The 14850-nt window shown below is 43.6% G+C and overlaps 1 protein-coding gene and 1 long non-coding RNA gene across 3 annotated transcripts in view; one reads left to right on the top strand and one right to left on the bottom strand.

Annotated features, from left to right (window-relative positions):
• Nucleotides 1-2788: 2788 nt before the first annotated feature.
• On the top strand, nt 2789-7425 carry LOC139028927 (uncharacterized). The gene is made up of 4 exons (XR_011481135.1): nt 2789-2975; nt 4942-5012; nt 5417-5544; nt 6442-7425. It is a non-coding gene; the product is annotated as an uncharacterized lncRNA (long non-coding RNA).
• Nucleotides 5723-14850, bottom strand: part of LOC111975682 (arf-GAP with coiled-coil, ANK repeat and PH domain-containing protein 2) — a 91198-nt gene continuing 82070 nt past the window's right edge. The window contains exons 17-24 of one of the 2 annotated variants that reach the window (XM_070447460.1): nt 14233-14435; nt 13609-13710; nt 13142-13234; nt 12665-12900; nt 12420-12529; nt 11883-11993; nt 11567-11628; nt 5723-8156 (exon numbers count right to left, since the gene is read on the bottom strand). In XM_070447460.1, coding sequence (XP_070303561.1) covers nt 8050-8156; nt 11567-11628; nt 11883-11993; nt 12420-12529; nt 12665-12900; nt 13142-13234; nt 13609-13710; nt 14233-14435 — 1024 coding nt within the window. In that variant the 3' untranslated portion in view covers nt 5723-8049. The remainder of the gene's footprint in view (nt 8157-11566; nt 11629-11882; nt 11994-12419; nt 12530-12664; nt 12901-13141; nt 13235-13608; nt 13711-14232; nt 14436-14850) is intronic. The other variant, XM_024004189.2, reaches the window with a different exon arrangement.

The following is a 14850-nucleotide window of genomic DNA, read 5'->3' as shown; positions in this document are numbered from 1 at the left end:
AGCAAAGGGGGGGACCAACTCCATATTAATGCGCATCATTTTGGAATGAGATGTTCGATGAACAGGTGTCCACATACTTTTGGTTATGTAGTGTCTCTATCATACTTCCATAAAAGTTGTATGGTAAAAGCTGATTGACCCAAAGGAGGGATGTCACTAGGGCTAGACTTGCCAGCCTTCACTCTCTCCAGCTTGGGTTCCCCACCCCTGGCAGAGAGGGGTGTTCTGGGAACCTCTGAACAGCTGGAGGCCAGACCTGTGATGAGTGGACTCAATTTTCCTAGCTGGAGCAGCCCGCTGGAAAGGCTGACCGCTGGCTGCTCACTGGGGTGTGAAGGACAGGCCTCCGGGAAGCCCTCTCTCATAAAAAGTCTCCTCTAAACGAGAGGGGCAACAGTGCCGGCCCATTCTGGGAACCTAGACATAAACAGCTGAACTGCAGAATGAAGTAGCAAGTGAGAGGAAGAGGGGGTGGAAGGACTGTATAATATTCTACACGTCCTCCACTTTTCATCCCCCCTCTTTGTAAGGGAGTGTGGTGGAGGACGAAGGATTTCCCTCTTTGTAAGGGAGTGTGGTGGAGGACGAAGGATTTGCGGTGTGAAAGAATGCCTGCAACACTATGCCTATTCATCCTGGCCGTCCATTCATCATCAGCATTTAGAAAATACAGGCAGGACTGTTTGGATTCCCCTCGCAAGCCCATTCCAAAATATGAAACCCTAGCCATTCTTTCTGAGTGAACTCATGAGCAGTCTACCCGTTAGTGCTGTTAGCTTGTTGAGCTGTGGATCTCGGGAGTTAGAGGTGAAGAGAACTGAGGCCTACCGCTAATGAGGTGGATACATCAAGGTCTGACCAGGAGTTGTGTCCTGTCAAGCCATTGTCTATGAGGCCTCAGTCTCTGCCTCTGGTTCCAGTAGATTAAGTTATTACCTGCTCTTGTGACAGTTGGCTTTATCCTGAGGGGTAAGGATCCTCCTTTTTGCATATTTGAAGAGCAAAAGTAAGCTTAAGTGTACAAGTGTGTGTGTGTGTATAATCTGCAGTGTTGTATAAAAGGGTCGTTCCTCGAAATGAGGCCCTTTTGTGCCTGTTATATTAAATGAAGTGCCCTTTAATATAGACCACATGTAACATTCAATGAATCTGTTTTTAATATGAATACAAAGTTGCTAAAGTGCCAAAATTCTGCATTTTGGCATGTCCCTCTGAATTCTAGGAAGATTTTAACCCACTTAACCCCAGAAGTTTTCACCATCATTGTAAAGCCCTACTTATTTTGTAGCTTTGACAAAATCATTTGCGGAGATTATTATTTGTGATTAGGACACACAAAACAACTTTTTTTTAATATGGTGAAACTATACCTTTTCAATGGTTTTTTCCCCCCAAAAGAAACACTGAACATCTAATAGTAAATTCACAGTGTAAAAGCGTTGAGCTGGTCCTGCTCTTTTCTTTTTTTTGTTGCCATTTTCTGTTGTTTTGTGGTGGAAAACTGAGTGTGTCGAGCCAGTCTCTGCCCAGGTAGCTGTAGTCCCTGGCAGGCTCAGCGTACCGAGGAGACCATTGGATGTTGTGACTGGGTGAGTGACATTAATGGAGCTTGGCCTCTTTGCGTTTGTGCACATTTCTCTTTTATGGAGAGGAAACGTCTCCAGCAGCGGCCCTCTGCCTCTCTGCAGGGGAGCCGAGCGCAGACTTCTCAAAAAAAAAAGCCTAGGATCTAGGACCTGGGGCTGGGTACAGACTGGACAGATGGCCTTACCACCACAAACTGTGTCTAGACCTCGACAGGTACATCTATACAGGTTGAGTCGGCATTGTGGTATCAGGTTAAATAACCGTGCTCTTAAATAACCGTTTCCCCAGGCTCACAAATTCTGGTTTTGTTTTTTCAAAATGTGATTTTTCCTTTTATTTTTTACATACAGTACCAAAGAATGAACTATGAGTAACAGGCCTACACAGCAGATGTAATTCCATTGCCAATAGCACATACACTTATGTGACCAGGCTAGCAGTACATATTGTGATTGTTCCAAAACCATTGCCCTGGAACACACCTAAACACACCATAGCTCATCGGAGGAATAGAGGACTGAATGCCTTACATTTTTGCACAAGGTGAAATAAACGAAGTGTAATTATTTAAGTGGGTAAGCCATCAGGGATGTACCGGTAACTGCCAAAGTAAAGGAAACCTCAACCGGAAGTGTCTTAATGTGGCATTGGGCCACCAGAACAGCTTCAATGAGCCTTGGCGTAGATCACAGGTGTCAAACTCATTCCACTGAGGACCGAGTGTGTGCGAGTTTTTTTCTCCTCCCTTTTACTTGATTGATGAATTAAGGTCACTAATTAGTAAAGAACTCCCCACACCTGGTTGTCTAGGGCTTAATTGAAAGTAAACACCTGCAGACACTAGACCCTCCATGGAATGAGTTTGACACCCCAGGCATAGATTCTACAAGTGTCTGGAACCTTATTGAGGGATGCGACACCATTCTTCCACGAGAAATTCCATTATTTGGTGTTTTGTTGACGGTGGTGGAAAAGGCTATCTCAGGTGCCGCTCCAGAATCTCCCATAATATGCTGACCACACCGCTCGCGTTATAAAATAAATGTACACATTATTCAATAATTTCATCCAAATTGCTCCTCGTAGCCAGGCGCTAAAATAGAACTTGGTTCTATTTTTGACGAGTGACACGCTGCAAGTCCCACCTTTTTAGGAGCATATACCCACGTGGATGATTGACCGATGAATTGAGACCCACACTCCAGTCCAGTTGGTGGTGGTGGTAATACAAGTTGGTTGCCAACCGCCATATAAAATCCACAGAAGAAGACTGAAGGAGGAGAGATTACTAGAAACTAACTAGATTTCCCGTTTTATCTGTGGATTAATTGTCGGAGTAGAGAAAACAAAATGGGTTAAAAATCTACAAAGGACCTTGTGGATTTCAGGTAAAATAACAATCCAATGTTTATATCCCAGGACAAATTGGCTAGCAACAGCAAGCTAGCTAATTGGCCATGAATGTTTCATGTGTTTCGACGTGTCCCCAAATTAATATAGTTGGTTCAAAGTTTGTTTTGATATTTCAACCTGCGTGTCCTAGTCCCGTCTGGTCGGGATAGACAAAATCAACATGCGCGCGATGGCAAACGCGTGTGTCCGGTCTAGTCAGATATGACTCCAAACACCCAGAAAAGGCTACTCTTCTTGATGTTATCCTCACAAATAATCCTGATAGGTATCAGTCTGGTTTTTTCTGTAATGACCTTAGTGATCACTGTTTTACAACCTGTGTTCGTAATGGCTGCTCAGCTGAAACGACCTGTCCTGATTTGTCATAGACGCTTGCTAAGAAACTTTAATGAGCAAGCCTTCCTTCAGAAACTGGCCTCTGTCGAAGACGCTTGGACCTTCTTTTTTGATATTTTCAGTGGTATTGTTAAACACATCCCCATAAAGAAAATGAGAATTAAAAACAGGTTTGACTGTGATCTTGCAGAGTTACTCCACCTCAAGAATTGCATTTGGCGAAAGGCTCGGCACACACATACTCAGGCTGACTGGCTCTCGTTCAGGCGAATGAGAAATAAGTGCACTCAGGCTATCTGGAAGGCCAAAGTTAGTTACTTTAAGGAGCAGATCTCTCTCTGTGGGTCTAACCCCAAGAAGTTCTGGAAAATGGTCAAAGACATGGAGAATAAACCCTCCTCCTCACAGCTGCCCATGTCCCTTAAAGTTGATGATGTGGTTGTTACTGATAAGAAGCACATGGCTGAGCTCTTTAATCACCACTTCATTAAGTCAGGATTCCTATTTGACTCAGCCATGCCTCCTTGCCCGTCCAACATTTCCTCATCTCCCACCACTTCTAATGCAACTATCCCAATGCTTCTCCCTCTTTTTCCCCTGCCCCGCTACAAAGTTTCTCCCTGCAGGCAGTCACTGAGTCCGGGGTGCTAAAGGAGCTCCTGAAACTTGACCCCCAAAGAATCATCTGGGTCAGATGGTTTAGACCCTTTCTTCATTAAGGTTGCTGCCCCTATCATCACCAAACCTATCTCCAAACTTTTTAACCTGTCTCTTCTTTCTGGGGAGGTTCCCATTGCTTGGAAGGCAGCCACGGTTCGTCCTTCATTTAAAGCGGAAGATCAAGCTGATCCTAACTGTTATAGGCCTATTTCTATTTTGCCCTGTTTATCAAAAGTGTTGGAAAAACCTGTCAATAATCAACTGATTGGCTTTATTGATGTCTATAGAATTCTCTCTGGTATGTAATCTGGTTTCCGATCAGGTTATGGATGTGTCACCATTGCCCTTGATTCTAAGCAATGTTGTGCTGCTATTTTTATTGACTTTGCCAAAGCCTTTGATACGCTAGACAATTCCATTCTTGTGGGCCGGCTAAGGAGTATTGGGGTCTTTGGCCTGGTTTGCTAACTACCTCTCTCAAAGAGTGCAGTGTATAGTCAGAAAATCTGTTGTCTCTGCCACTGCCTGTCACCAAGGGAGAACCCCAAGGCTCAATCCTAGGCCCCAAGCTCTTCTCAATTTACATCAACAACATAGCTCAGGCAGTAGGAAACTCTCTCATCCATGTATATGCAGATGATAGTCTTATATTCAGCTTGCCCCTCCCTGGCTGTTAAATGCTCTACAACAAAGCTTTCTTAGTGTCCAACAAGCTTTCTCTACCCTTAACCTTGTTCTGAACACCTCCAAAACAAAGGTAATGTGGTTCGGTAGAATGCCCCTCTCCCCATGGTCTGATTACTATCTCTGAGGGTTTAGAGCTCGAGGTAGTCAACTCATACAAGTACTTGGGAGTATGGCTAGACGGTACACATCAAAGCTGCAGGCTAAAGCTAAATCTAGACTTGGTTTCCTCTATTGTAATCACTCCTCTTTCACCCCCAGCTGCCAAACGAACCCTGATTCAGATGACTATCCTACCCATGCTAGATGACGGAGGCGTAATTTATAGATCGGTAGGTAAGGGTGCTCTCGAGCGGCTAGATGTTCTTTACCATTCGGCCATCAGATTTGCCACCAATGCTCCTTATAGGACACATCACTGCACTCTATACATCCCAGCCCCCGCAGGAGGCCTTTTGGTAGGCATCATTGTAAATAATGTGTTCTTAACTGACTTGCCTAGTTAAATAAAAAATGAATAAATAAATGTAGGTTTTCAATTAGGTTGAGAGCTGGATTCTGACACCCTTTGAAACCCCTCTTTCAAGTCAAGCTCTTTTTCTAGTCATTCTCAGCTAAAATAATGGGCAACTGATGATGGGATGTTAATTAACTCAGGAAACACACTTGTGGGACCACCTGCTTTCAATATACGTTGTATCCCTAATTTACTCAATTATTTCCTTTATTTTGGCAGTTACCTGTATGTTCACTATGTTGCCGACGTGGTGATCCTTTCTCTGTGACATCACTGTTGTGAGGCTGAGACACATGCATTGTTTGTATTCGCCTGCCTTCCATGGAGGAACATAAATCCTTCATGAGGTAAGGACTCTGCTTGGAAGAGAGTGGGTGACATTTCTCAGAAGGAACCGATAACATCAATGTATCAGGGATAAAATGAGGACAGGACATTTAATATGGAAGCCAAACTCAATTTTGTGTATGATAAAGCCCTTAATTATTGCTGTAATTGTTGTTGAAATTCATGAAGACAAAATCACAACGGAAAATGTATTTATAAAATCAATTGACAAACAAGCAAACAAACAATTCAATATTCAGCAATACATTTTCAGTCCACTATTTGCAGTAAATGTAATATAGTCCTTAATTACATGGATAGTATACATATGAGTGGTATAGGGAGAGAAAATATAAAAATACAAAATTTAAGAAAATGAACAGCATTTACAAGAGCTTATTTAATTATTCTGGTACCACTACTTTATATTTAACGTAGGCATATACAAAAGCTGTACAAGAGATATCCCATGTTGTATTAAGTATAGCCCCGTTTATACCTGCTGATAACATGTCCTGATCTTGTCCACATTCTGATTGTGCCCACATTTTTAGACAGGTATAGACAATTTGAAGAACAGATCTTCCTGACCACCTTCAGGGATGAATTGATTGGTTGGATGAAAGCTCAGTGGGCCGAGCCTAGCGACTGGTCAGTGGGTGGGTTTTTATAGGTGAGAGTCAAAGAAATGTTACGTTCCAGACTACATCCAGAAGTAGTCAGGAATCTTTTTTTTTTGGCAGGTATAAAAATGTGGGCATAATCAGAATGTGGAGCCGATACGGACACAGGAAGCATGTTAGCACCAGGTATAACGGGCTGAAGAGCTCTTCGTATTGTAAATGCAATGCCGAAAAGAGTGACAGTAGTATGTATCCACAGAATATTGAGTTGCACCCCCCCCCCTTTGCCCTCAGAAAAGACTCAATTTGTCGGGGCATGGACTCTACAAGTTGTCGAAAGCATTCTAAAGGAATACTGGCCCATGTTGACTCCGTTGCTTCCCACAGCCCACAGTTGGATGTCCTTTGGTTGGTGGACCATTCCTGATACACACTGGACATTTTTGAAAAACCCAGCAGCGTTGCAGTTCTTGACACACTCAAGTACTACCATACCCCATTCAAAGGCACTTAAATATTTTGTCTTGCCCATTCACCCAAGTCTCAGAAATCCTTCTGTAGCACTTTCCTGCAGTCAATGACCAAAAGCACCTTTGGCCTCATGGGTGGAATGTTAATATTTTTCATAATTATAAACACACATCTGGTGTATCTCAAACAGTTTTGTGATGTGTGTGTGTGTGTGTGTGTAATATTGGGATATAAACTCAATTTAATACATTTAAACTCTGACATGGTACATACAGGTGTATTGTTTTTAAGCCCATAACCATGAGGTTTGTAGATTTGTTTAAGATTACCATGATTTAGCCCAGTGCAGTAAAAGGTTACCGGTCTCCTCCTCTACACTGATTGTTTGTAGGTGTTGTTTTTTGCTATCCAATGAGCAGGAGGCAAAAATACAATAGTTAGCATTTCAGAAACAGCGGGTACTACAATATGGGGACCTAAACTCAAACATGAACATACAGAAAGGGCCAAACACAGTGCATCCCGAGTGGCGCAGCGGTCTAAGGCAGTGCTAGAGGCGTCACTACAGACCCGGGTTCAATCCCAGGCGGTGTCGCAGCCGGCCGCAACTGAGATGCGGCGCACAATTGGCCCAGCATCGTCCGGGTTAGTGGAGGGTTTGGCCGGCCGGGATGTCCTTGTCCCATCGCGCTCTAGCGACTCGTGTGGCGGGCCGGGCGCATGCACGCTGACTTGTATAGTGTTTCCTCCGACACATTGGTGCGGCTGGCTTCCGGGTTCAATCCCAAAATGAGATTGAATATGAAATGATACTCCAAAACATCATAAGGCTTGTTTTCCCCCACACAACAAAACAAAAACACTACCCCACACAAACAGATAACTAGTCTGGTATCTGACAATTCATTTTTACCCCTAAAATCACAAGTATTGTCATCAAAAATACCCACTATCAAAATCTTTGCATGTGCCACATTATGGGCTTTTATCGGAAGAGTGACAAACCAGCAACGTGCACTCTACATCGACTCAAAGTTTCACTGTAAACATCAGTGATGACTTAAGACTAGGAAAGTGGGACCTTGTGCAATTAAGTAAGATGGCAGGATATGTTTACCTGGAGGATGACCATTAACCTTAATGTTTAACATTGTGACATGAATCTCGCTTGTAGCTTAATATACAATAGATCAATGCTATGAAAACATGCTACCAAAAGGTGCTTATTATGGATCAACAACAAAACACCACATTGAAATGTATTTTTTACTCGAGGGGTAAAAATGTAGACCATTAAAAAGCGATATATGACAGACACCTTCGCCATTGAAGTTCTGGAGAAACGGCCTTCTGGTGCTGAGCACACCCCGTTAGAATTGCGGACCTATCTGCACACTTCCAGGCGGGTCCTCCTGAGTTGTAGCATCTCCCTCATGGCCTCTGTTGCGAGTCGTACTGCTGGTAGCGGTTCAGCTTCTCCGGGTCGTTTGACGCCATCTGGGAAAAGTCCTGGAAAATGTCTTGGTAGGTTTCATCTCCTGCAAGTACAAAGTAAACCATTACAGTGTAAGTACAAGACTAGCAGAGACTTACAGAGCAGAAAACAAGTTGCTATTGTATAATACAACGCAAGACTGCGGAAGGAAAGTTTTCGAGAGCTCAAACGGTTGTCACAGACATGCATGCACATGATATAGGTGAGGGGTTTGAAGAGCGAGGGAAAGAAATATAGGAAGTTGGCCATACCTGTTAAAGTGTCACTGTGGCTCAGTAGAGAGAAAGCACATTATGTGGAGGAGAAAGAGGTGACAGAATGAAAGAAAGAAGCAGCATCACCCTCTCTTTGCAGTGAATTGTGATGCGGGAAAAAATGACCACAAGATTAGTTTTGTTAGCAACTGTATTGTATTTAAAGTGCATGATTTATGTACAAAAATACAGCTGTGTTGGCCTCAGCACCCAAAAGAAACGAGAGAACAGAAGAAAGGCACAAACTCCGGGGAGGAGAGAGAGGAAAAAAGAGAACAGTACAGAAGAAAAGTGAAGTTATAGAAAGACTAAGTAACAAGACAGCCTCGTTCCACACTTCAATTGGATCCATTCATACACTTCAGGTTCTTTCACTAACAAAGTGTTAAACATTGTCTTTGTAATCAACACTACTGTATTTGCTCTTGACCTTAAGGCAATAATAATCACTCACATCGCATTTTTAAAGCATGACAGAAGTTACAGAGGAAAACGGTACGTGGACAGTCGTATTCAATCAAGTATCCTTCTTGTTACAGGTCCAATAATCTATGGTCATTGACTGAATCTACATAGTGAGGAAAAATATCCAGTAGCCTACATTACGTCAAGTCCAAAGAGCAACATGCTGTCACCTAGGCTGCTATTCAAACGCAACTGTTAGCCCTCAGTATATTCCACTCATTCGGTGAATAGGGGGGAATTTCTAAATGCAGCACTCTTGTGGCCACCAGAGGTAATTGCACAAGTTGTTTCCTTACCCTGTCAGACACACACTGCAAACTCTAGCCTTAAGGCCTTTGCAGACTACGATTTTACCCATCTTATGTCATGATTTTGTCACCCCCCGACAAAGTTTCCAAGTCGTGGGCAAATTCTTAGGTCGTAAACGATTGTCGGATGTCTTGGTACGTAGGGTCTGCCAATTAAGTACCACTACGTGCAGTCGTAGGCTCCGACCAATTTTTTGGGGGCCTTTATCCTGTAGTGTGGCTGGTGTTATGAGCCGATCCACGGTGACAGACCAATAGGAACACAGCCAGCACTAATGATTAATATTATTGTGATTAGTCAGATTAATATAATTGTTCGATTTAAACATGTACATGCTGTGCAAGAAGAACGATTTCCCTAATAATCTTGTTTACATGACATCTGAAACCCGGCTACCTGATGGGATTTTGATAAATGCACAAAATCGGCAATCAAAATAAACGTTCTACCACAGCGTCCATTTTATTTTGGGAAAGCCTGTTTGGACATATAAAGTTGGCATACTTCCAGTTTTTCCGAACTCACTTCACTCGCGGAAAAGCAGTGTGCTGGTTCATGCGCAGATCAAAATACACCGATGCAGTTGATGTAGCCTATGTCTGCTGACGTGGCCAATTTGGTAACATTGCACAGTGTGACGTGATAATCGTCAAAGACTGAATCCGACATACAAAGGCCTTTAGACAAAACCTTTCAGGAACTGCGCTATTCATCACAATCATTAAAATCAATCTCCTCAGTGCACACTCACACACACTGGCGGGTCACAGAGCAGGACTACATGAGACCACCATTGACATATCAGACAACCAAGGGGGAGGTACATGTCTTGCCTCTGGGCTGTCCAACCTGCTCAACATAGTCTCGGTGTGTTCTCTTTCAGCTGGTATCCATCCCCTTTGGCCAGGATCAGGGTTCAGTAAGTGCTAAGGGGAGTCTTATATGGACTTCTAGGAGCAGTCTGATAAAAGTGCTTTTTGTCCTGTTTAAATTACCCATCTGGCCCGGGGGCATTGCCAGGGGCACAGACTACGAGAGCGGGGAGATGAAGAATGAAAGAGCGGTACATTTAATTCATTCATTATTTTCCAACAATACTCGAGTGAGCTTCACATTGTTCTATATTGACATTTTTTTCTTCTAAACTCCAATAAGTTTAAGGTAATTATATAACTAGTATGTGGTAAAATAATGTAAATGGTTAAATATGGATACTTTTCTATACTACTGCCCTCTACCACCTTGATATCCCATATCTAAACTTAAATTCACACCCTAAATAGTGTCAGCTAACATTAAGGACAGTCAATTAATGTTGTCAAAAGTCAGACAAAGAACAGGATTCCCAGTGGGGGAAAATGTTCAATTTTGACAGGCATCATACTGTAACCAGGTAGACTAACAATCAAATCAAAGCTTAAAACAGGTGTATAAAATACCACACAATACAAAAAAAACAAATACAAGGATGCAAGCACAGAAGCCACAGCACTCACGCAGTGTTGTTTTACATTACCGCTTCAGAGAATCACTCTCAACTTTACTTCCTATTCTGCTTAATACTGTTATGATATAGAAATGTATGTATATTTATGTACAATACATAATTTACAACAATGTTTATGCTTATATGGATCCAATTGTTGTTTTAAAATAAATTCTTTCCGAAGTCACTTTCACAAAATTAAATGTGCCAAGATTAATACTTCCTTGTAACGATAAAAATGTCAAACAAGACAAGGTCTTTTACACAGGAATTTAAGACTCACTGTGGGAAACATACAAGCATGTAACACACTGAAATATTGCATAAGCATATCAGGAATATGCATATAAATATTCTCTAAGGTAAATCACTAATAATCACACCTGGTGCATGGCAAGACACTGCTAGCTACTCAACAGTCTGACTGTCAAAACTGTCATTCAAAAAGTCAGGATTATTGCCTGATAGTCAAGACTGACGTAACATAGTCTTGACTGCTATTTGATAGTCATGACGACCTCTGTTGCAAGTTCTCTTTGAATAGACATTGCAACTAATAAAGACATGGCTGTTTGAAAGTTGGAACGCATCAGACAACAAGAGCCACGACTTCAAAGGAGCAGCGAGACACCGCTGTTCACTAGTCAAAACACTGGCTCTACGGCGAATGGCTTTGACCCCGGTCACGTAAATAAAAGTCTAGCACCTTTCTCCAGACACAAGATGCAGCTTAGCTTACCACCTGGCTGACCTGAGTCTTCATAGAGGTATTGAACAACAACACAGGACATCAAATGTCTGCTTATTAAAGATATGATGCCAGTCCTGTCTGTCTGTTTGGGCTCTACTGTCTCTAGGGTTCATCCAGCTGCAGGTTAATAAACTCCTGCATGCACTTCCTGTATTGCATCTCGGTGGGGCTGTTGGTGGAATATTGACCTGACTGCATGTAGGGCCCCTCCGCCTCCCGCATCTCCTCATTCATCTTGGCCAATCGCAGCCTGGGAAAAAGGGAGGGGGGAGCGAGATTTGAACAAAAGTTAAGAGATTGATATGGGGAAAGAACAGTCACTTAATTCTTTCATGTTTTGCCAACCCGTGTACGGTACAATTTTAATGATGCAAACACAGAATGTTAGCTTTTATTTAAAGGTTACAGGTATCCATTATATCTTTTTTTAAATAAACGCACTTTACGTATCCAGTATCTACTGTATATATTCTATTAAAAAAGTCCAACAGGCACAACACTCACAATGTGACAATGTCTGCATTGGCAGCGTCCACTGCCATGGATAGTGGCGTTTTCTCTTCAATGTCTGCCGCTTTCTGATTGGCTCCTCTTTTCAGGAATAAACACACTTGACTGTATTGGAGAACAAAAATTCAAAAGGACCAATACATTTTACCCCAACATGAACTTAAAGATCATAGACTGTCAACTTGGGTCACCACAATTAACCTCAAACACAAATAACCTCAAATACTACCCTGGTCTATTATGGTCAAATCATTTACAAACCGCCTTAGCGGAGGCTTGACATAATGGCTTTAATCTAAACCAAAACACATAAAAAAGGTCAGATGACTGAGATGGAGTCAAAGAAGCAGTCTTATCTTATTAAGCCAAGTAAAATCGTCTAGGAATAACAGACCTTTAATGCTGGAGCTGTATTTTTTGTACAGGCCTCTAATGTCTACTCTATAAGAGCAGTCATTGTATGGGGTCTTTAACGGGCCTAGTAAAAGAGTGGAGGATGTGGTAGTGGTAAGTAGTGAGGGGGAGACTGACCCAGTGTGACCCAGGATGGTGGCGTGGTGAAGTGGTCCTCGGCCCTGGGCGTCCTGCTGGTTCACGTTGGCCGCATTTTGGAGAAGGAACTCACAGGTCACCAAAGAGCCCTGGAATAATAGGTATGAAATGCAAATTTACACACGCATACAGGTGACAGATGTTTAGAAAAGGACCAGTCCATTTAACACACACACTCCCCATGCCTGTCCACAATACTCAAGTATCCTATCCATCCATCTCACCCCCTGCACAGCCATGATGAGCGGGGTTCTCTTATCGTTGTCGGTGTTGACCCAGTTGACCTCTGCTCCGTGGGCCAGGGCCTCGGCCATGTCAGGCAGGCTGCGTGCACACGAGGCCCAGTACAGCTGCAGTCCCGGGGAGTACTCCTTGGGCTCCGAGAACACCACCACCTCCTTACAGGGCGACGGAGGGGGCAGGGTGGCAGGCATAGTCATGGGAGGCGCCTCAGCAGCTTCTGGGGGTGGGGGGAGGGGTAGAAAAAGAGAGAGGGAGTAAAAGGGTTATCAGGAGTTATCAAGGTGTAAATTGTTGTTTGTCATGGCAATCAGAAGTATATTTAAATAAAGGAATTTAAATAAGATATGGCGTTCCAGTTTCAATGTGTGCACATGTATAGGGTTATTGAACAGCTAGCTATATTTCACTATAGGCTGGGTACAAGTGAGACTCATCAGGCTGGTGTGTATGTGTCTTACCTGCTTCAGCCAGGCTGTTTGTGGAGGGGATGGTGGCCAGCATCTCCCTACTCCCATCAGCACTGTTCTGGATGCCACTGTCCGCACTTCTTACTGCGGGGGACCAAACAGTCACAATCACTCACAGTCACTACACAACAGCGCACACACATTCACCAACTTCAACCAAGTGGTTAGAGAAGTCAGTGCACTTTGGCCACCACACCCAGTGAAGCCATTTCCCGGCTGACCCCACAGCCACGATAACCCATAAACAAGTCACTGACCACAACCATGTGATGAGACAACCCTGAGAGGAACACATGGTATGCTCCACACCAATACATTCAAGATGACTGCACTATCCATTTAGAGAGTGAGATTGGGGTTGTGTGAGGGGGATGGTATGGGTATTAGTCGACAGCCTGAGCGGTGAGTACAGATGGGTGGAGGGAGGTGGAGAGCGAAACACACAGAACCGTACTTACTGCTCCTAAGCTTGGCGGAGGTGTCAAAGTAGGAGAAGAGCGAGTCAAGCTCGTCTGGACAGAAGAGAGAGTCRCGGCGSGCCTYCAAGCCCTTGGYRGCAGCTAGGCAAGGRCARTGGATGRKGTCRGAGAGWAAAGGGCACGAGGTGGARGAKTAGGAAGRAARGAATAAAARGCAGCGAGGGGRAAGGGGTTAGTCCAGAAGCACAGAGCAGCCGGAGGAGGGTGGAGAAGAGAGGGATTGAAAGGAGAGGATAGAAGCACAAGCAGTTAAGACTACAGGCTAGGCTACCTCAAAGAGAGAGAGCAAAAAGAGAGAAGATGGGAGAGAAGGTGCCTTCTGTTGTGTGTCCTGAGCATGACATGGTGTTGTTCTATTATACTAGTGTAGCGCAATTCTGTTGCCGTACCTTTAAAAAGGCACACTCCATAGCTGGTACTGTATTTTTGGTCAATAATAATAACAGTAACAGGCCCTAATGCTTGATTGTTTTTGTTTTGGAGGACTGAGAGGGATGGGGTCTTCGCAAGTGTAAAATCAAAGAGGAAGAGGAACAGGTGCTATGATTGGCGTTTTTGTGCTGCACCTTTAAGAGACTGGATCCGGGACTTGTTGACACCTACCTGACTGACTAGAGGAATTGGAGGCGGGCCGGAGTTTGGGCGTGGGCGGGGGCGGCCGGGGAGGCAGGTGCTCCGAACTGCTGCTCAGCCTCTTCTCTTGCTTGGACAGGGACACCACCTTGGAGCGCAGCTCCTCGTCAGACGGGCGCCGCACGAAATGCCGGTCCACGTACTTGGCCCTGATGTAGGCCTCGATCTCCTGCCTGGGGAAAGACATGGGATGCAGAGGGAAAGTGAATTCAACAAACTGAACAAATCTGGCAACCCAGGCAAATACGGCAAGCAATCTTGAGAGTGAATTCAACAAATTAAACCAATCTGGCAACCCAAGGAAAGATGGCAGTCTTTGAGCAATACTATTACACACATGCTGTAGTATCACACTTGCTACTTATGTGGGGCTACCCTTTATTTATTTAATAGAAATAGAATGTAATTTTTCAGATGCTTTTATCCAAATCGACTAGCTGTACAGTGTTTATTTAATGAGGTTCATGGATGAATAATCCACAACTCTAATGTTGCAAGTGCCATGAATTGTCCCTTTAATGTTAATATTCGTCATCATCAATCAATCCAATCAATGGCCAAACCAATGGTTAACGTTAACCATCGCCA

This window comes from Salvelinus sp. IW2-2015, linkage group LG16, assembly GCF_002910315.2.
Source record: "Salvelinus sp. IW2-2015 linkage group LG16, ASM291031v2, whole genome shotgun sequence".
NCBI lineage: Eukaryota > Metazoa > Chordata > Actinopteri > Salmoniformes > Salmonidae > Salvelinus > Salvelinus sp. IW2-2015.
Note: the sequence above shows the minus strand (reverse complement) of the source record. Positions and strands in the feature narration are given on the sequence as shown.